The sequence below is a fragment of the Polyodon spathula genome, chromosome 40 (assembly GCF_017654505.1).
Source record: "Polyodon spathula isolate WHYD16114869_AA chromosome 40, ASM1765450v1, whole genome shotgun sequence".
NCBI classification, from domain to species: domain Eukaryota; kingdom Metazoa; phylum Chordata; class Actinopteri; order Acipenseriformes; family Polyodontidae; genus Polyodon; species Polyodon spathula.
Genome location: NC_054573.1, coordinates 2,626,081 through 2,645,856, shown reverse-complemented (window position 1 = coordinate 2,645,856; position 19,776 = coordinate 2,626,081). Strand labels below are relative to the sequence as shown.

At 50.9% G+C, this 19,776-nt stretch overlaps 1 protein-coding gene and 1 long non-coding RNA gene across 2 annotated transcripts; both read left to right on the top strand.

Annotated features, from left to right (window-relative positions):
* Positions 1-713: 713 nt before the first annotated feature.
* bicra (BRD4 interacting chromatin remodeling complex associated protein) lies at positions 714-17,331 on the top strand. Its single transcript, XM_041236253.1, is given in 19 exon segments — positions 714-921; positions 1,164-1,288; positions 6,760-6,805; positions 7,483-7,528; positions 7,838-7,903; positions 8,490-8,757; positions 8,760-10,432; positions 10,797-10,985; positions 12,145-12,263; positions 12,320-12,842; positions 12,957-13,248; positions 13,539-13,642; positions 13,723-13,848; positions 13,973-14,022; positions 14,128-14,276; positions 14,386-14,480; positions 14,968-15,070; positions 15,213-15,886; positions 16,084-17,331. Coding segments are annotated over 18 exon segments (5,277 nt in total). The 5' UTR covers positions 714-921; positions 1,164-1,227; the 3' UTR covers positions 16,777-17,331.
* Positions 17,332-18,933: 1,602 nt separating this feature from the next.
* On the top strand, positions 18,934-19,714 carry LOC121304959. The gene is made up of 2 exons (XR_005948010.1): positions 18,934-19,226; positions 19,581-19,714. It is a non-coding gene; the product is annotated as an uncharacterized LOC121304959 (long non-coding RNA).
* Positions 19,715-19,776: the final 62 nt, after the last annotated feature.

Sequence of the window (19,776 nt, the reverse complement as noted above, 5' to 3'; positions counted from 1 at the left end):
CGACCCCTAGTGGGAAACACGTGCAACTCCACTGTGGCTAGAATAAGGAATTGTTATCCAGGCTGTGTAGTAAAGCACTGTGTCTCTGACGGCGGAGCGGCGTTTTATATGTGCCATGACCCCTCCCTCCCGTGTTATTATTTCGGTTATGTCACCCGTTTGGATTTCAGCCGAAATCTTATCCAGAAGCGACCTCAACAACGAGGTCACCCGAGTCAGCAGGGCGGGACGCTGCTCGGTGCCTCGGCTCTGCATTCAGAATGGGATATCCTGAAACAAATCCTTTCTCTAGCCCCACCCAGACATAAACAACATTAAAAAAAATAACATCTTTTTTATCTCCAATTCAAATCCAGCCAATCAGATGCGATAAACAAGCTCAGTGACCACGCCCACCCTCCTCTCATTACGGATTTCCCTACCCCGTCAATCACCCGCTATCCAGCCTATGGGCGGGCGGAAAGGAACCAGCCGGCCCCGCCCCCTCTATTGTGATGTTTTTGATTATCAGCCAATCAGAGGGGTGGATTTTTCTTCCAGCTGAACCAGTCCCCCCCCCCCCAACACAACAAAACGAGGACCCCACTGGGGGCTGCCCGCTTTAACTCCTGACTAAAATGTTTTTTTTTTTTCTTGATTTATTTCTGATTTGATTCGATTACATTTTTCGTGGTTTTGGCAATCCGTGATATGCAAGCGATGGGCTGCAAGCTTACGCGCCGTCTTAGCAAAACGTAACCCACGCGTAGAGTGGCGATCAGGTGCAAGCGTCATGCATCGCTCACAAAGGCAGGTAGCGAGCGAGTGCAGGACGCAGCCCGGGTTTCGATGCCCAGGATCCGCTCACGTAGCCCCAGCCGCCCGCTAACCGTGAGCCTCCAAAGGCAGCTGAAGGAGGATCGTCGCGATCTAGAAGTGCAGGTACGCGGGTTCTGCAGCGGCTCTGTCACAATGCACGCAGGGGGGGGGGGAGATGTCGCGATGTCGCGATGTGAGGAGCGGTTTATTCTGGACACAGCCTTCGCGATAGCCTGGCAGCGTCGTGCAATTGTGATCGTGTTGCAAAAACAAACAGAACAACAGCAATAAGAATAATAATAATAAGAGTGTGTGATTGTATAGCACGGTAATCGCAGCTCTGTTGAATTTGTGAATGTCGACAGGCAGAGCGCCGGGTGGCCCCCCCCTCGCCCCCCCCCGGTCTGGCTGAGTGTTGCCGGGTCCTGTATGGGAGCCCGTGCGGGGCTGTGCCGGAGACCCCGCGCTGCCTGCACCTCTATCATCTCGGGTGAGTTTGTTACAATGTAGCGATTTCTCTATAAATCTGTATAACTCTATAAAACCCGGAGGATCGCGGGGCGACGGGCTGGGGAAACACGCACGCTTACCCCCCCGCGTCCTGCGGAGGCAATCGCCTAACCCAGTGCGCTGGTGAATTTGGGTTATTTATTAACAAGCTAATTCTACCCCCCCCCCCCCCCCCTCCTCCTCCTCCTCCTCTTCTCCTTCTTCTCCTTCTTCTTCTCCTTCTTCTCTATTTCCCCGTATAGAAGAAGCCTTCAAATGTATACCCAAACATTAACTCAATATGCATATGCCAACCGGGCAAAACAAAAAAAAAAAAGCACTTTAACAAAACTGAAGCAGGAATACAACGAAGCATCGGAGTCACGTCCCTTTAACATTGCTGCGTCGAATATATATATATATTTTTTATATAGTGGTCAGAATGCATTGTAATCTCTCCTGGTGTAGTTTTGCAAAGCGTAATGGAGAGTATTTGTGTATTTCCTCCCCGAAACAGCTACTGTACTGTTAAAAAAAATAATAACAACTTGTATGTTGGAAGTTTATTACAAGACGATACGTAACTCAATGCCCCCCGGCAACCCCCCGCTCCTGCCCCCCCCGCCCCCCCCAATAGCAGAGGACGGGGGGATACGGGATAACTATTGAAGGGGTTTGAGTTCATCCGTCCTGTCTATGTCGGGAGAGCTCTGTGTTTTTGTATTTTGTTTTATGTGACTGGCTGCCACTCGGAGCAGTTTCGTCGTTTCTGAGTGGTTGTCTGCGGGCCTTGTATTTTTTATTTTGGCCGGTGCTGTCTTGACGTTAGCGGCCGGGTTATTCGCACCCTGGCCGGGGTGCATTGAAGCAAACGAGCCGCAAGTTTTGTTATTACAGCGCAGAGCCGAGATCTACCCCCACAAAACACTAAGCTTATGAATAATATCAATAAAACCCGGATTTCACACACATTTACATGTCAGTGGTGGGCGACCGCTATTGCAAACGTGTTGCTGTAAGTTTTGTTGTTTTGGTTTATATAAGTCTCTCAGTTTGTTTAACGTGTCTTTGTCGGGGTGGGGGGGGGGGGGTGTTTGAAAACAAACAGCGGAGGTATTTGTAGGCTTTTGATGCCATGGCAACCACATTTCTTTCAATTGAAATCTGGCAATGTGCTGGTGATGTCACTGCCTACGCAACTAATCGATCTGCTCTAAGGATTCTCTCTCATTGTACATTATCGTGTTTTTGTTTCTGCTGGATCTACAAATTCGTCATTGGTGTTGTGCTCGATTTTTTTTTTTTTGGTAGAGTGGAACTATTCGGGTTTTTTCTCATGTTTGACTTGTGATTTGTCTTCTTTTGCGTAAAGCTGCACCCACGTCTCTAACAGATTTTATTTTGCTCTATCGCATGTTAAATAATGCCTCTTGGTCGGAGAGGTCTCCAATCCAGCTCCAGGGAGCTACTGGTTTTCGTTTCAGCCAATCTCTTGTTACTTAATTTATAGGAGGCTGTGTGGTCCAGCGGTTAAAGAGGGCTTGTAACCAGCAGGTCCCCGGTTCAAATCCCAGCTCAGCCCCTGACTCGCTGTGTGTGACCCTGAGCAGGTCACTTCACCTCCTTGTGCTGCGTCTTTGGGGTGAGACGTTGTTGTAAGCGACTCTGCAGCTGATGCATAGTTCACTCACCCTAGTCTCATATCTTGTAAAGCGTTTTGTGATGGTGCTTCACTATGAAAGGCGCTATATAAAAATAAAGATTATTATTATTATTATTATTATTATTATTATTGAACCAGTTATTGGACTGATTAGTTTAGACTAGCAGGTGCTCCAGGTAGCCACTGATATTGTTAACACACTTTGAAAACCTGCCGGGTAGGGCTCCCCCAGGATCAATGCTGGACACCCCTGCTCTACATGGTCATAAAATAGTTAGCATGCAGTCCAATAGTTACAGTACTGTGGTCTTTGTTTTGTTTTAAGCGCTTGGATTTGAAAAAGTAATACATGGATGGGAATGAGAGTCCTGTTGCACAGCAGTGTGATCCAGTCCAGGTTTTACTACCAGCTTGATCAGCCCCCAGTGTGTCTAGGTAACAAGCTCAGGTGTGTCTTATTATTAAACTCCTAGTGAAAGCAGGACTGGATCACACTGCTGTGCAGCGGGAGTCTGATTATTAAACTCCTAGTGAAAGCAGGACTGGATCACACTGCTGTGCAGCGGGAGTCTGATTATTAAACTCCTAGTGAAAGCAGGACTGGATCACACTGCTGTGCAGCGGGAGTCTGATTATTAAACTCCTAGTGAAAGCAGGACTGGATCACACTGCTGTGCAGCGGGAGACTTGGCCCCCTCACTGTTGAATTTTTTTTTAATTGGAAACTGCTGCTGAGAGTTGGAGAGCGAACGAGTGCCTGTGCGTGCGTGAGCTGCAGGCTGCAGATCTGCTCGTCGATCTGCAGTTCGGTGCATTTTGTGGTCTCATGTGTTGAAGGAACTTTAAAAGTGTTGAAGGTTTGAGTTCTGCAGTGTGTGTGTCTCGCTGTGTGTGTGTCTTGCTGTATGTGTGTCTGTGTGTCACTGTGTGCATCTTAGTGTGTGTCTGTGTGTGTGTGTGTTTGGCAGACAGTTGACAATTGGATGATGCTGATTGTTATTAGTGCACTATGTTCATGGAGTAATGCTCTGATGGGTGATTTGCTGTGGCTCTTCCTTGACGCTCGTGTGGAAAGCGAGGCGTGAGGAAGCCCGTTGAATCCTTCACCATGTTCCCGTGGATTCACATGGCTGCCAGTGTGAGCCTGTGGCTCTTGTGGTCAGGCTGAGAGCCGTTTGCAGCCTGGTTAAGAAAATGCTGTGGCTTTGTTGACGGCTCTCTGCCTCCCTTGGAACCACATATCCAGGACGTGGTCCTGTTCTTCCAGCAGCACGAGCGTCCTCCAGGGCAGGGCAGGGATGTTCTCCTCTGATCTCTTGCACGCACACACGCACGCACAGTCCTGCACTGTCGCCAGTAATTGTGCGATTCGTGATGTATTGCAATTACAGTGTAACTGTAGCTGAGGCAAACCTGCGATAAACTGTGTGCAGCTCTGTGTGTGAGAGAGTGTGGATCAGCTCTCGGTAACCCTGTGTGCAGCTCTGTGTGTGTGAGAGTGTGGATCAGCTCTCAGTAACCCTGTGTGCAGCTCTGTGTGTGTGTGAGTGTGTGGATCAGCTCTCAGTAACCCTGTGTGCAGCTCTGTGTGTGTCAGTGAGAGTGTGGATCAGCTCTCAGTAACCCTGTGTGCAGCTCTGTGTGTGTGAGAGTGTGGATCAGCTCTCAGTAACCCTGTGTGCAGCTCTGTGTGTGTCAGTGAGAGTGTGGATCAGCTCTCAGTAACCCTGTGTGCAGCTCTGTGTGTGTGTGAGTGTGTGGATCAGCTCTCAGTAACCCTGTGTGCAGCTCTGTGTGTGTCAGTGAGAGTGTGGATCAGCTCTCAGTAACCCTGTGTGCAGCTCTGTGTGTGTGTGAGTGTGTGGATCAGCTCTCAGTAACCCTGTGTGCAGCTCTGTGAGTGTGTGGATCAGCTCTCAGTAACCCTGTGTGCAGCTCTGTGTGTGTCAGTGAGAGTGTGGATCAGCTCTCAGTAACCCTGTGTGCAGCTCTGTGTGTGTGAGAGTGTGGATCAGCTCTCAGTAACCCTGTGCTGGATTACTCACTCCTCTGTCACTCCACTCCGCTCAGTCAGACTGGAGCTCCCAGTCTGAACTCCCCAGCGAATGCAGAGCTGTGTGCGCCAGCCAGGGTCCACGTGCTGTGAGAATGTTGTTACTATCATTATTATCATTCTCACAGAGAGAATGTAAAACCTGGACTGGCTCAAACTCTGCAGGGGGAGTCTTACTGGTGTTGTTATTAGTGTTCTAATAATTATTATTATTATACTGAGCTTCAAAAGAAACTTATCGCTTATATATTGGATACAATTCACTAGATCTGATAGAAAAATGACAAGCTCTGTTTCAGAGCAGGGGCAGTGACTTTTTATTGCGCTGATTAACAACTGACATCATGAAGATGCTGCAGAATGGTCCATCGCTCTCGGCTGGGTGTCCAATCCACTGTCTCACTAACTAGGTGATTAAGTGCATATGATTCAGTCACAGTCACTCCAGCGTGTCGTGGGCAAGGATGAACGATCGAGTGATTATAAAGAAACCAAAAACATTTCCCAATGTGCCTCGTTTATATACATTATATATTTTTGAAAATAAACGTCTTATAATAGTGATGAGTTTCTACACCCCCTTGAACTTTTTTCACATTTTGTGTGTCAGAGTGTGCCATGCATTTCAATGAGGATTCATTTCCCCACTTATCTACACACCATTCTCCACACTGTTAAAGGGGAAAAAAACTTTTTATTGAGAACAAAATTATATATTAAAAATATAAAACTGAAAGATCCATAATTGGATAAGTCTCACCCCCCTGAGTTAATGCTTGGTGGAAGCAGCTTTGGCAGAAATTACAGCTGTGAATCTGTTGGGATCGGTCTCTACCAACTTTGCACACCAAGATTTGGCAATATTTGACCATTCTTCTTTACAAAACTGATCAAGCTCTGTCTAGTTCCTTGGGGAGTGTTGATGGACAGCAATGTTCGAGTCATGCCACAAGTTTTCTATTGGATTTAGGTCGGGGCTCTGACTGGGCCACTCGAGGACATTTACCTGTTTGTTCCTTAGCCACTCCACTGTAGCTTTGGCTGTGTGCTTTGGGTCGTTGTCATGCTGAAAGGTGAACTTCCATCCCAGTTTCAGCTTTCTTGCAGAGGGCAGCAGGTTTTCCTCAAGGACTTCTCTGCACTTTGCTCCATTCATTATCCCTTCTATCCTGACAAATGCCCCAGTCCCTGCCAATGAGAAACATCCCCATAACATGATGCTGCCACCCCCATGCTTCACAGTAGGGATGGTGTTCTTTGGGTTATGCGCCAAACATAACGCTTTGCATTTAGGGCAGAAAGTTCCGTTTTTAATTTCGTCAGACCACAAAACTTTTTGCCACATGGCAAATATTTTCACTTGTAATAATTGCCATGATAATAAAATGCTGCAGTCCTTGTGCAAATCAGTGTTCATAATGTGCTTCTAGTAAAGCTGTATTTCATATCGTTTTCACTACAGAACAGCCTCAAGGGCTGAACTCAAGGTGCGGAGAGATTTACCGGGGCTCGGCCCCGGGCACCTCTAGCTAAATTTAAACCCTGATGTTAAAGGGCTGGAAATAAGACTCCTATTGCACAGCAGTGTGATCCAGTCCAGGTTTCACTACCAGCTTGATCAGTGTCTCGGCAACAAGCACAGGTGTGTCTTGTTATTAAAATCCTAGTGAAACCAGGACTGGATCAGACTGCTGTGCAGTGGGAGTCTTAGTTCCATCCCTGAAGCCTCTCTCACTTAACTCTCTCTCTCTCTCAGTTGACATGGATGATGAAGATGGAAGGTGCCTGTTAGATGTTATTTGGTGAGTGTCTCTCCTCTCCCCTCTTCTCTCTCCTCTCCCCTCCTCGCTCTCCTCTTCTCTCACAGGGTGAATCATTGTGTTTGCATGCAACTCTGGGCCAAGTGTTTTACATCACCCTGTAGAATGAACGCCTTTTGCTTCATGAAGTCGAACGAAATCCTGTACTGTACCACTGTTCTGTCTTCCGGTAGACACTTGCAATGTGATTTTGTAGTTTCTTTGAGTGCATGGATGGTAAATAAAAGATCTAAAATTTCTTTCATTCTCTTTGTGTGGCAGAGCTTCTCTCTCCCCTCTCCCTGTACCTCAGTTTTATATCAGTTACTCTGTGCTGTGCTGGGGGTCTCTTATAATGTGTTTCTAAGTGTCGGGTGCGTCTCCCTGTGATCGTGTTGAGAGTGTGTTTCATTCTCTTTGTGTGGCAGAGCCTCTCTCTCCCCTCTCCCTGTACCTCAGTTTTATATCAGTTACTCTGTGCTGTGCTGGGGGTCTCTTATAATGTTGTTGTTTGTAAGTTTCTCTCTGATCGTGTTGACAGTGCGTTTCATTCTCTTGCATGCTTTTCTGTGTCGGGGGGGGGGGGGGGGGTCTGTCTGTCTTAACCTTAAACGGACTAGAATTCTTTAAAGAAGTTTTGATTTTCTCTCTCTTTCCTTTTCTTCTGGTTTCCTCTGCAGTGACCCTCAGGCACTCAACGATTTCTTGCACGGATCAGAGTCGCAGGTATGTTTTTATACATGGATTGAAAACAAAGCTGTTTGTCTTTTGTTTTGAGTGGCGTGTCCTCTCGCTTGTAAGCCCTGATCAGTAATTCACAGACGCCTGACTGCAGCGAGATTGCTGTTTGACTAGCAGCTCAGCATCAACCAGTTATTTACATGTAGTAGAAAATTGCAACTGACAAGTTAATCATTAATAATCTTCTCTCCCCTCTCTCCTTCCTCTCTTCCCCCTCCTTCCTTCCTATCTCTCTCCTCACTTTGCTCTCCTCCTCCCTCCACTCTCTCTCCTCCTCTCCCCCTCTTTCTGTAGCTGGACAGTGATGATCTCTTGGGGGGTTCAGGGGACCCCGCTGCCTCCTTCTTTGTGGGCTCCGTGGTGAGTATGGCTGCTGTCACTCTCTCAAGGCTGTTTCAAACAAGGTCCGTACAGTGTCTCCCTCTCACTCTCACTCGCTCTCTCTCTCTCTGTCACTCGCGCTATCACTCTCTCTCGCTGTCCCTCGCTCTCTCACTGTCACTCGCCCTATCACTCTCTCTCTCTCATTCTCTCGCTCTCTCAATACAGAGAGGTTAAACCTGAAAGAAACTCCTTGTTTTCAATATTAGCTATAGTCTGTTTCAACGCCATTACCACTGTTTAACTTTTAAAAGTGTAATTATTATTATCGTTGTGATTATTATTATTATGATGATTGTGTTCTGCATTATTCTCTATCATTGCCTTTTAAATAATAAAAGCCTGCGTTTTTATACAGTTTTCAGGGATGGCAATCAGACTCCTGTTGCTACAAGCTTGATTAGCCCCAGTGTATAGGCGACTAGCCAAGGTGTCTGATTAAACCCAGTGGAACCAGGAATGGATCACACGGCCACGCAATGGGAGTCTTATTGCCATACCTGTATTGAAATGTTAATTCGATTTGAACCCCAATCCTAACGCCTCTCTTCTGCCCTCCTTTCAGCACCACATCCAGGAGCCACGCTGCTCTACCCACCTGTTAGCCAGCGAGCCCTCGTCCGCGCCCAGCGCCAGCGTGGACCTCGACTTCCTGGAGGATGATGACATCCTGGGCTCTCCGCACGGGGGGGGCGTGCCCGGCTCGGACCAGCCCTGTGACATCCTGCAGCAGAGCCTGGCCGAGGCTAACATCACAGAGCAGAGCCTGCAGGAGGCTGAGGAGGAGCTGGACCTGGGGGCCTTCGGGCTGCCCAACCTCCCCGAGGGGACCCCCCTGCCCCCCAAGGTCTGCCCCCCCTCACCACCCCTCAAGGTCTGGTGAACAAAGCGATAAACATGCAGCCGTTCATGCAGCAAATGGGGCTGGGGAACGTCACCCTGCAGTCCCTCCAGGGGCTCCAGGCCCTGCCCAACGGGGGCTCGGGAGTCGGGGGACCCCTCGGCGGACCTCTGGGGATCAGCCAGATTCAAGTGGTGGGCCAGCAGGTGATGGCTATTCACCAGACTGGGCAGCCCGTCCTGACCAAGTCTATGGGCGGCTACCAGCTGGCCCCCCAGCACTGCGCCCCCCAGCCGCCGGACTCACTGCAGCCTCTCCAGGGCAAGCCCCCCGGGGGGGCCCTGAATGGGGGCTTCGGGAACGGGCCAGGCCCCCCCTCCCAGGGCGGGACGACGGTGCAGTGTGGCTCCGTCCTGCAGCCCCAGAACGTCATGATCCAGCGCACGCCCACCCCCATCCAGCCCAAACCCCCCACCGGGGGGGTGATCCAGCCCAAGATCTACCAGCTCTCCCCCAAGACCAGCTTCTCGGCTGGGGGGGCAGGGCAGGGGGGCCAGGCTGGCACCCAGGGGGCGGTTCCGCTCTCCGCTCTGCAGGGGGAGGGTGGGCAGAAGCAGCAGAATGTAGCTTTCGTGGCAGGCAAACCGGGCCAACAGAACTTGGTGATTTCCTCCCCAGGAGGGGCATTCCCTCAAGCCTTGTCTGCCACCATGTTCAAACACCACCAGGGTCTCCAGCAGCAGCAGAACCAGAGCCAGAACCAGAACCAGAACCAGAGTCAGCAGCAGCAGCAGCAGCAGCAGCTGAGCAAACCCCTGAGCCTTCATCTCCTCAACCAGGCTAGCAGCATCGTCATCCCGTCCCAGGCCATGCTCCAGGGGCAAGGCTCCTTCCTCCTGCCCCCGCACCTCTCCTCCGCCCTGCAGGGGGGGGGCCAGATCCTCGCCCAGCACCCCGGCGGGGGCCACATCATCGCCAGCCAGGGCCCCGGCGGGCAGCTGATCGCCAACCAGATCCTCTCCAACCACCAGGGCCTGGCCGGACAGCTCAACCTGGGGCAAGTGCTGGCGTCGCAGGGACCCCAGGGCCACATCCAGCTGTCGGGCCCCATCCAGCTGCAAGGGGGGGGCCAGGTGGGGGCCCACGCTTTGTTCCAGATGCCAGTGTCGCTGGCGGGGGGCGCCCTGCAGACTCAGACTCAGTCAGGGGGGGCTGTGATCCAAGCTCTGCCTAGCCCGGCACTGACTGTCCTCAACCAGCCACCGGAGCCCAGTGGTCAAGCGCTCGTATCCCGGCAACAGCAACAACACCACCAGCGATCTGATTCCGGGCTGGCTGGGCTATTGACCGGCAGCAGCAGTGAACAGCAGACCCAGCCTCCACCCCCTCCTCCTCCCCCTCCTCCTCCTCCTCCCCCTCTCCCTCCCTCTATATTGACAGTACAGACCTCTTCCGGCACTCCTTCCCCCTCTCCTTCTTCATCTGCTGTGGCATTGTCCTCCTCCTCCTCCTCCTCCTCCTCCTCCTCTCAGCCCCTCCAGATCTCCGCTGTGCACCTCCATCACCACCAGCCCCCCTCCCTGCACAGCCCCGGCCAGATCATCATCAGCCAGCAGGGGGCAGGCATGGTCCTCAGCCAGGAGTCAGTGCAGCTGTTCCTCCAACAGGTCAGTCTCCCTTTGTGTGTCACTATCTGTGTGTGTGTCTGTGTGTGTGTGTCACTATCTCTGTGTGTCTCTCTCTCTGTGTGTCTGACAGTGCGTGTCTCTGTGTGTGTGCGTGTGCGTCTCTGTCTCTTTGACTCTGCCTCTGTGTGAGTATCACAGCCTTTTGCATTGAACAAAGAGGGCGTTGGTCAGTATTTCAATGTGAAGCACTTTGCATAGTCTGTGGCTGAAATTTAACGTAGTGATTGCATGGGCTGTTCTCTGATCCTAGGTGATAATGCACCTGCAAAGCAGTCTGATTATAAGAAACTCTTAATTTCTCAAGCTGTGCTTCTAGCCCATTTAAACATGTTAACCCTTTCAGCAGCAGCAGGCTCTCTTCCAGGCAGCAGAGAAAGGTGTAAGCCCTGCCTCCAGCTGCGTCCCCGCCTCTGTCATCGTCAGCAGCAGTTCTGACCCCTCCCCCTCCAGTCGGGAGAGCCTATCAGACGAGGCCAGACCTGGACAAGTCTCCGCCTCCTCCTTTGGCTCTCCACACACTCTGGTGTATCAGGTAGACCCCGCCCACTATCTGCCCTAGCAACCTCCCCTGCCAGCTGGATACTCCAACTCCTCCCCCTGCCAGCTCAATGGTTGCTAACCCCTCCCCTTAACTGAACACCTGCCAGAAACACTCTGACTCCTCCCCTATTCTGACTCCTCCCCTATTCTGACTCCTCCTCCCTGATTCTAGCGCTTCCTCTAACGCTTCCCCTTGCCCCAGTGCAGAACTATCTAGCTCCTGAAACTTAACCCCTCCCCCTGATTCTAACCCCTTCCCTTGCTGTAACTCAATAATCTGTCCTTGCCCACTGTCCTGTGCCCTCTCTACTCACTCTCTCTCTTTCAGTGCTTGCCCTCTCCCCCTCCCCTCCTCACTTCAGTCTCCTGCAGAGTTGGGTATGCCTGGGGGATTAGGAAACGATACTGTCTGAGAGCTGGTTCAGGTTTTGCATTCCTAATCGTTCTTGTCTTTTGTTGTTTTTGTCATTTACAAACTCTGTTAGATGAACAAATACGAACGCGGACAGTTTTTTTTATTTTTTTTTATTCATCCATTTCAAACAACGTTTGGGTTCAAGTATTTGAATATGTTGTCCCGTCGCTAGTAAATGCAAATCTTTGTGTTCGAAAACCATGGCAACTAGAAGTGATGCAGGATGGTCTCTCTCTCTCTCCTCTCTCACTCGCTCTCTCTCCTCTCCCTCCCTATCCTCTCTCCTCTCTCACTCGCTCTCTCTCCTCTCTCACTGTTTCTCTCCCTCCCTATCTTCTCTCTCTCCTCTCCTCACTCTCTCTGTCTCCTCTCCCGCTCTCTCTCTCTCCTCTCACTCTCCCTCTCCCTCCCTATCTCCTCTCCTCTCTCACTCGCTCTCTCTCCTCTCCCTCCCTATCCTCTCTCCTCTCTCACTCGCTCTCTCTCCTCTCCCTGTCTATCCTCTCACTGTTTCTCTCCCTCCCTATCTCCTCTCTCTCTCTGTCTCCTTTCCCTCTCCCTATCCTCGCGATCTCTCTCTCCTCTCACTCTCCCTCTTCCTCCCTCCCTATCCTCTCTCTTTCTTCTCCCTCCCTATCCCCCTCCCTCTCTCGCTCCCTCTCCTGCACACATGAACTCTTGTGTCCTCTGTAGTGATGTTTACTAACCTCTGTCTGTCTGTCTGTGTCTGTTTCAGATTTCCTCGACAGGACAACAGCAGCAGTCCAAGCCCCTGGGCGCCTCTCCCTCCCACACTCTACCTCACCCCCCACTCCCTACGGCTCCAACAGCCCCCAGCTCCCCCCCCCTCATCCGGTGGGCCAGATGCATTCCCCGGCGTCCCGAGGGCCCTTCCAGAGCCCCCCTCTCAGCCCCGCCCCCCTCGGGGGGGAGCCCCCTTCCACCTCGGGAATGCCACGCAGCCCCCCCTCTTCGGTCATCCAGCCTTTTGAACCACCCGGGGGGAGGTCCCCCAACCCCACACCCCAACCCAGGGTTGCAGCAAGGGGTCGCCGCTGGCCCCAAGCCTCGGCACAGTCCCCAGTCGTGAGACCCCACTCCCAGTCTCCCTTCCAGCTGCCCCCCGCTTCCCAGCCAGAGCGCCGGGCAATAGAGTCCCCTCAGCCTCTGCACCTGCAGTCCCCAGAGAGCAGGGCAGGGCTGGCTGTGCCCGTGGGACATTACCAGTTTCATTTCCAGCAGCCAATGCAGCAGCAGAGTCCAGGTTTGGGGCTCCAGGCTCAGAGCCCTGCTGCCCCCCCTCCCATACAGACCCTGCAGATGACCGTGGAGCAGCAGCAGAACCTGCAGCTGGTGGGGGCTCAGCTACAGACCCTGTCGACCATCGCACAGCCCTCCCTGCAGCAGAGGCAGCTGCTGGACAAACTGCTCCAGGTGAGAAGAGGGGGGGGAAACAGTGGGGTGGGGGGGGGAGAGGACAGCTGCAGAGGCCTGCTGTTTTTTTTTTTTTTTTTTTTTTTTTAACTCCCTTCTGTCTGTCCTCCTCAGATTCAACACAACATCATCCTTCAGGCGAAGCAGCAGACCCTGTCCTCAAGCCAGGCGCTGACCCGGTCCGGTTTGACTCAGTTCAGCAGCACCCCCCAGCCCTCAGTGCTGGTCAGCCAGCAAGCCCCTCCCCCTGTCTCTATCGCCCCGCCCAGCAGCCAGGCCAAGCCGCCGCCTCCTCAGCCAGACCCCGCCCACTCTGCTGCCATGACCTCACAGGGGGCGGGGCCTCCCGCACAGCTGGCCTCTCTGCTGCAGCAGACTTCTGTGGTGGTGAAGACGCCAGGGACTGGTGAGTAGAGCGCAGTCTTACTGGGAGCACTGGCCTGTGTGTGTGTGTGTTTAGAGGCGTTAGGGGTTCATTTCAACTTTTAACATTGAGAATTATTATTAAGAAGCAGGCTAATGACAACGCTGCAGAGCTGAGAATCGTGTGTTTAGACTAGGGCTCTGTTGTTGTTGTTGTTGTTGTTGTTTTTTTTTTATTATTATTACTATTCTGTTAAGTTATAGCACCGACATGCTTGTGGTGTTTTATTCTTGATTCTGTCTCCGGGCTGATTTCTGCCTGTTTCCCTGCAGGTTCCGGGGTCTCTCCTGCGATGCAGAGCGAAGGAAAGCCGTTCCCCTCAGGGGGGGTGCAGATCAAACAGAGGGAGCCCCTCCCAGTCCCACAGACCATGCAGGTGAGACCAGCTGTCCTCATGCTGTTTCTGTCTCTCTGTCAGTGCCTCTCTGTCCGTGTTGACACGCCCTTTCGTTCCAGGGACAGCCCGGGGTGATCAGCTCAGTGGGGGGTCTCGGTCTGTCGAAGGGGGAGCTGCAGATGCAGGTTTTGGGGGCGGGGGTCCCCCAGATACTGCACACAGCTTCCATGCAGACACAGCCCCAGGTGAGAGAGAGAGAGACAGGGAGCTTTGTGTTTGTGTGTGTTGATTGTGACTCTGGTGTGTTGTGTTGATTGTGACTCTGGTGTGTGTGTTGTGTTGTGTTGATTGTTGTTGTTGTTTTCACAGCTGGGATCCGTGACGACGCCCTTCTCTGCACTGCCCAGTAAAGAAGATCGGTAAGAAACACAAGCCATTAAAAAATATTATTATTATTATTATTATTATTATTATTATTATTGTTATGATCAAGCAGACAAACATACAGTTTATTGTATATGCAGGCTGCTGGAGCAGCTCCGCAGACAGCAGGGGGCAGTGTTGCACCCCGATTACCAGTCTCCCTTCAGCACCTTCGGGGATGCGCTGCAAAGATTGCTCCCCTACCACCTTTACCAGGGGACCCCCTGCTCGGGCAAGGACTACACCAGAGGTACTGTACCCCTAAACGCTGACCCTGTACACTGACCCTGTACACTGACCCTACCTCCTGTACCCCTCTCCCTGTCTCTCTGATTTGTAACCCTCTCTCTGTGTTTCAGTGGATGAGGAGTTTGAGAGTGTCTCTTTTCAGCTTCTGAAACGCACTCAGGCCATGCTGAACAAATACAGACTGCTGCTGTTTGAGGAGTCCAGGGTAGGAGGAGCATCCCTCTGTCCATTTGTCCATCCCTCCATCTGTCCATCCCTTCATTCATCCATCCCTCCATTCGTTCTAGTGCTGCACAAACCGATCGTTCTGGCCGAGCTCTCTGCAGGCGAGGATCGTTGGGGTTGAGAGCTCTAGGGTTCTGTCTAATGGTTAAATAATAAATACGTTTGAATTAAATGCGAGTTTATCACTCAAAGTGAAGCGGCAGCAGCAGCCGCCTGGGTTCGTGTGGGTCGCTGTTCTCCTCCACAGAGTCTCAGAAAAGCAGCGATCGGCACAAACCCAGGCAGATGCTTCTCCACTCTGAAGAGTGACTCAGCCCGGGCGACTCCAGCGACCCTCGTTTTGATTTTCTGTTGACCCTCGGCTTGATCCCAGTAATCGAAAGATCGGTTTATAGAGAGTGATTGTATTGATGACAACCCTGTGAACCATAAACTGTGTCTCTTACTGTCTGTGTGTCTGTCCACAGCGCCAGGGCCCCTCTGCAGAGATGGTGATGATTGACAGAATGTTTATACAGGAAGAGAAGACGGCTCTATCTCAGGACAAAGTGCTGGTCAAGGAGAGACCAGGTCAGCCTTCAACTGTGCTATTGAAACTACACAGAGTCAAGCAGACCAGCGTTTGGGCTCTAGTGCCTTCATCAGTGTTGTCATTAAGAATCTTTTGAATTGTGTTTTACTCACTTTATTCTATTTTCTTTGTCTTTGACAGACGAGTACGTTCTTCCTTCCTGCGTCACACAGGGCCTCTCTACCTCCTCCTCCCACCTGCGGCCACCTGCCTCTTCCAGCTCCCCCTCAGGCTGCTCCACAGCCCCGCCTCCCACGACACAGGCCCCGCCCTTAATCACGCCCACCAAGCTGGTCATCAAACACGCCGGGGGGGCGTCGCCCTCGGTCTCCTGGGCCCGGGCCGCGCCCCCTCCCTCTGTGACATCGCCGGGGGGCGGGGACGCGGATTCCTTGCCCTCCCGGAGCAGCAGACCCCCGATGAAGACCTACGAAGCTCGCAGGAGGATCGGGCTGAAGCTGAAGATCAAGCAAGAGGCCGGCTTGAGCAAAGTGGTGCACAACACGGCGCTGGACCCCATTCACACCCCCCCTAGCACCCCCAAAACGGACACGCCTGGCAGCTCGGTCATCCAGGCCGTCAGCAGCACGACCGCCCCCGGGCCCCTCCCCAGCCAGCCCTTTCCTCCCACGGCGTCCACAGCGACCGGCACGCCCACGGTGATCACAGCCAATCAGGTGAATGGAACCCTGGGCCACCCGGTGGACAGGAAGCAGCCCACGCCCACTTCCTGCCGACTCCCGCTGCGCAAAACATACCGGGAGAATGTCTGTCCCGGCGGGGCGGAGCAGAAATGGGGCGGGGGAGCGGGGGGAGGACACTAACCCCCCGGGGGGGGACGGGGTTTGCAAATGGAGGGGTGGTGCTGGGGGTGGGGGTGGGGGTGGTGCCCCACAAACACGCTGAATGACATTGGAGGGTCGTAGTCCCCGACCCCTCACCGCACCACTCTGCGGACTACTGTAACCTCCCAGCTCCCTAACCATCGACCTGGCCACTCCTTCTCCCCCAGACACAGCAGCAAGCGTTATTGGAGGAGGAGGAGGAGGAGGGGGGAGAGGAGGAGAGAGGAGGAGGAGGAGGAGGAGGAGGGTTCGAGAGGGGCAGAACTGTCATTGCCAGAGTGAGGCTGGAGAAGAAAGGGAGGAGCCCCAGGAACGAGGCTCTGATATTCGGGAAGGATCGGGAGAGAGCCGTTCCCAAGCGGGAGGAGCTGAAGCAGCTTCCCGGAGCAGAGGAGGAATTTTACAGGGGAGCGATCAAGCAGGAGCCCCCAGAGCACTACAGCCCAGTAGGGGGCCTCTTAAACACACATCCAGGCTTCTCCGGCCCTGCCAGGGCTCGGGGAGCGGGACTGGGGGGGTCCCCCGAGGGGGAGGGGGGGGGCAGCTCGTGGGACAGCCCCTTCTCCAGCGCGGCCAAGCGGCGCAAATCGGAGTCTCTTGACGTGGACAACGCCAGCTTCTCCAGCGGCAGCCCCCCCCAGGACGACACTCTCAACGAACACCTGCAGAGCGCCATCGACTCCATCCTGAACCTGCAGCAGGGACAGGGGCCCTCCAGAGCCCAGCCTGGCCCCTGCAGGGGCCCCTCGAACACACACAGGCAGCAGCAGCAGCAGCAGCAGCAGCCAGCTGCAGAGCCCGCTTTCCCCCCAAGGAGCCGCAATGGAGGAGTGGGCAAGGCAAGGACGTATAATAGATAACAGAGGCGCTAGGGGGTGGGTCTGTCTGTCCGTCCGTCTGTCTGACTGACGGGCTGGCGGACTGTCTCTCTAGAACTGCAGATTTAACTCTGTCAGGTTGCTTTGTTTATGATGACGACGGCGTCACTGAACTGAGGAATTCCAGGATCCTGTGTCATGGTTTTTTTTTTTTTTTTTTTTTTTCCTTCTCGTTCTGCTTCAAGACTGAAGAACTGGACTGGGAGGGACGCGCGCGCGCACACACACTTGTCCGCAGCACGTTGTGTAAATTGGTGTGGAGTGCATTCTGTTTTTCCCCAGAACTCTTTCTGCTGTTTACTTTTGTTCAGTTAAAAAGTCCAATTTTTATTTTGTGTTCCTATGTGTTGCTACAACTGTGTAAGTAAGCTGTGTGTGTATTGTTTAAATTTCTGATGTATTAATTATATATAATTTTACATTTTGACCATTGTTTTTAACTTTTAAATTGCATTCCACTGCCTCGAGATATCGTCCCATGTACTCACATGGACCTCTGTCAGAACCACATTTCCCATCATCCTCCTACTCACATATGTGACTGAGATGAATTTAGCAGTGAGCAGGAGGATGATGGGAAATGTAGTTCTGAGAGGTCCATGTAAGTACATGGGAAGCCATCTCGAGACAGGGCATGCAATCTAAACGTTAAAAACAATGGTCAAAGTGTGTGTGTATTAAAACAATACACACACACACACTTATGCAAACAGTTGTAGCGACACATGGAACACAACACTAAAATAGAAAGGTCCTTGTATAAGTTTGATTATTATTATTATTATTGTTTCAGTCCTCCAGTCTGCTAATGTAAAGGGGCCACTCTGTGGCTTGTGCTTTCGAGTCTGTCTCTTGAGCTGTCAGTATGTTTCCCCTTCACCATGTCGTTCCAGTCTCTCTCCTCTCTCACAAGGGGTGATTGTGAAGTAGAAATTTTAAGAATGCACCTCCCTCTCTCACAGTGTAAGAATGTCTTCCCTTGAGTGCTGGGCTCAGCGGGACCTAAGGACTTACTATAAACCATGTTACAACAATAATAATAATAATAATAATAATGGTAATAATAAAGAAATTAATAGATTTATAGTTGATCCCGTTATCCAACTCCTTCGGCTGCATTAAACCCAAACTTGAAAACGCTGTGTAGTTCTGTAGCGCAACGTGCTCGTGACAGTGTGATGTGTATCGCGATATATGTGATGGTCCCGATAGGCTGCTGCTTGTATGCCCGCTCACCTGCTGGCAGTGGTGAGGGATGATGTTGGAGCTGTAGTTCTTAAACTACAAATGGTGCAGACCTCATGCATCTGTCATGTAAAGAATGCACCGAGATTCATCGACACACATTGACTTGGTACAGCTCTAGAATCAAGCTGCCCTGTAGCATTATAACACGATTACTGTTTCCAGAGAACTCCACTTCACACACACACACACGTTTTTCTATATTGAGGATTCTGGAAATAAACTTTAAAAGTTAATTTGAGATATATCACCACACCAGAGCCCATGTTTGTACTGTATTTATTGTGTATAATGTTGAATTTATCAATTTTTTTTTTTTTTTTTTAAAAGAACTATGTACATTTAGTAAAATTGTGTAAATTAAATTGCGCCTTTTTAAAAAGTGTAATGGATTTCGTTTTTGTTTTTCTGACATTTAAATACACTTTTCAAAATAAGCCTGTGTCTTGACTCGGCACACCTTTTCCATCCCTCCATCTCTCGCTATCTGTATTTTTAACATCTTCTAGATGGGGAATAAGGTCCATTTCCACTAGAAGTCTCTCTCAGCGTCTTCAGTGTAAATTCAATGGCAAACGTTTCCACTAGAAGTCTTTCTCAGTGTCTTCAGTGTAAAAAAACACGTTTTCTATATTGCAACCCCCGTTGAGAACGGTTTTTTTCCCCACTGTCATTCTTTTTGTGAACACCAGAGGGCACTAACCACCAATTATTATTTAATTTGTTTTTTTAAAAGGCGCATAATCAAACCTAAGAAGGAAAAATAGCCCGTCCAGTGCAGATCTGAAAAAACGAGCCGATTCCTTTACACAGCTGCAGAGAATGAGGGCGGGGCCACACCCTCATTATCATAATATATGTTAATCGCATTCCAAACACAGCCCCTCCTTTCTAACTGCTACAGGGATAGGAATTCTTGGATCGCCACAGTTTACAGGGAGCTGGGAGCTGGTGCGCGGTGCTTACTGGTTTCAGTGGTTTTACACCAGAGTCGTTCTCTTTACCGGATAACACAACAGCAAAGGGCAAATCCTGCTTCGCGATAAAACTTTTGAATATTTTTTTTAATGGTTATTGCTGATGTTTTAGTCTTGCGTTCTGTGGATGTGTTCTGCACACCCAGACGAGGGCAGCGGTGTTTCTGTCTCTGCAGTCCTGAGAGTCGACGGGGGTCTGCTTCCCTAGAGGTGACAAGTTTACTTTTCTTAAAATCTGCAAAGCCCTTTGTGAGATGAGATCTGTGTACATGCCTCGTCTTATTGAGTAGAGAATATTATTCTAATGCTAACTTATTATGATGATGATGATAATGCCAGTTTGGAATCATTGTCCTTGATACTGAACTTTAGCGCAAAAAAAGTTTTTTCAAAAGATTAGGAGGTTTAGTTTAGTTTTATTACAAAAGCATGACTATTGCGGTTTATTTATTTGATTTATTTATTTCAGTTTAAAAATGAACACTTTTTTTTTTCATTTCCAAATGAATAGATTTATTCTGAGGTTTTTAGTTGTTTAGTAAATCATCATTTTTTTTTCCAAAGGTTTCCTTTCTCCTTTTCGTTTAATAGCAAGTTTGATACACTTTGAGAAAGACAGGCAGGCAGGGCGAGGCAGAGGGAGTGTCTGGGCAGAGAGACAGAAAGACAGACAGAAAGACAGACAGATAGACAGATAGGCTAACAATACAGTCACTGACAGTACAGTAAAACAAACAGGCATTAACAATACAGAGACACA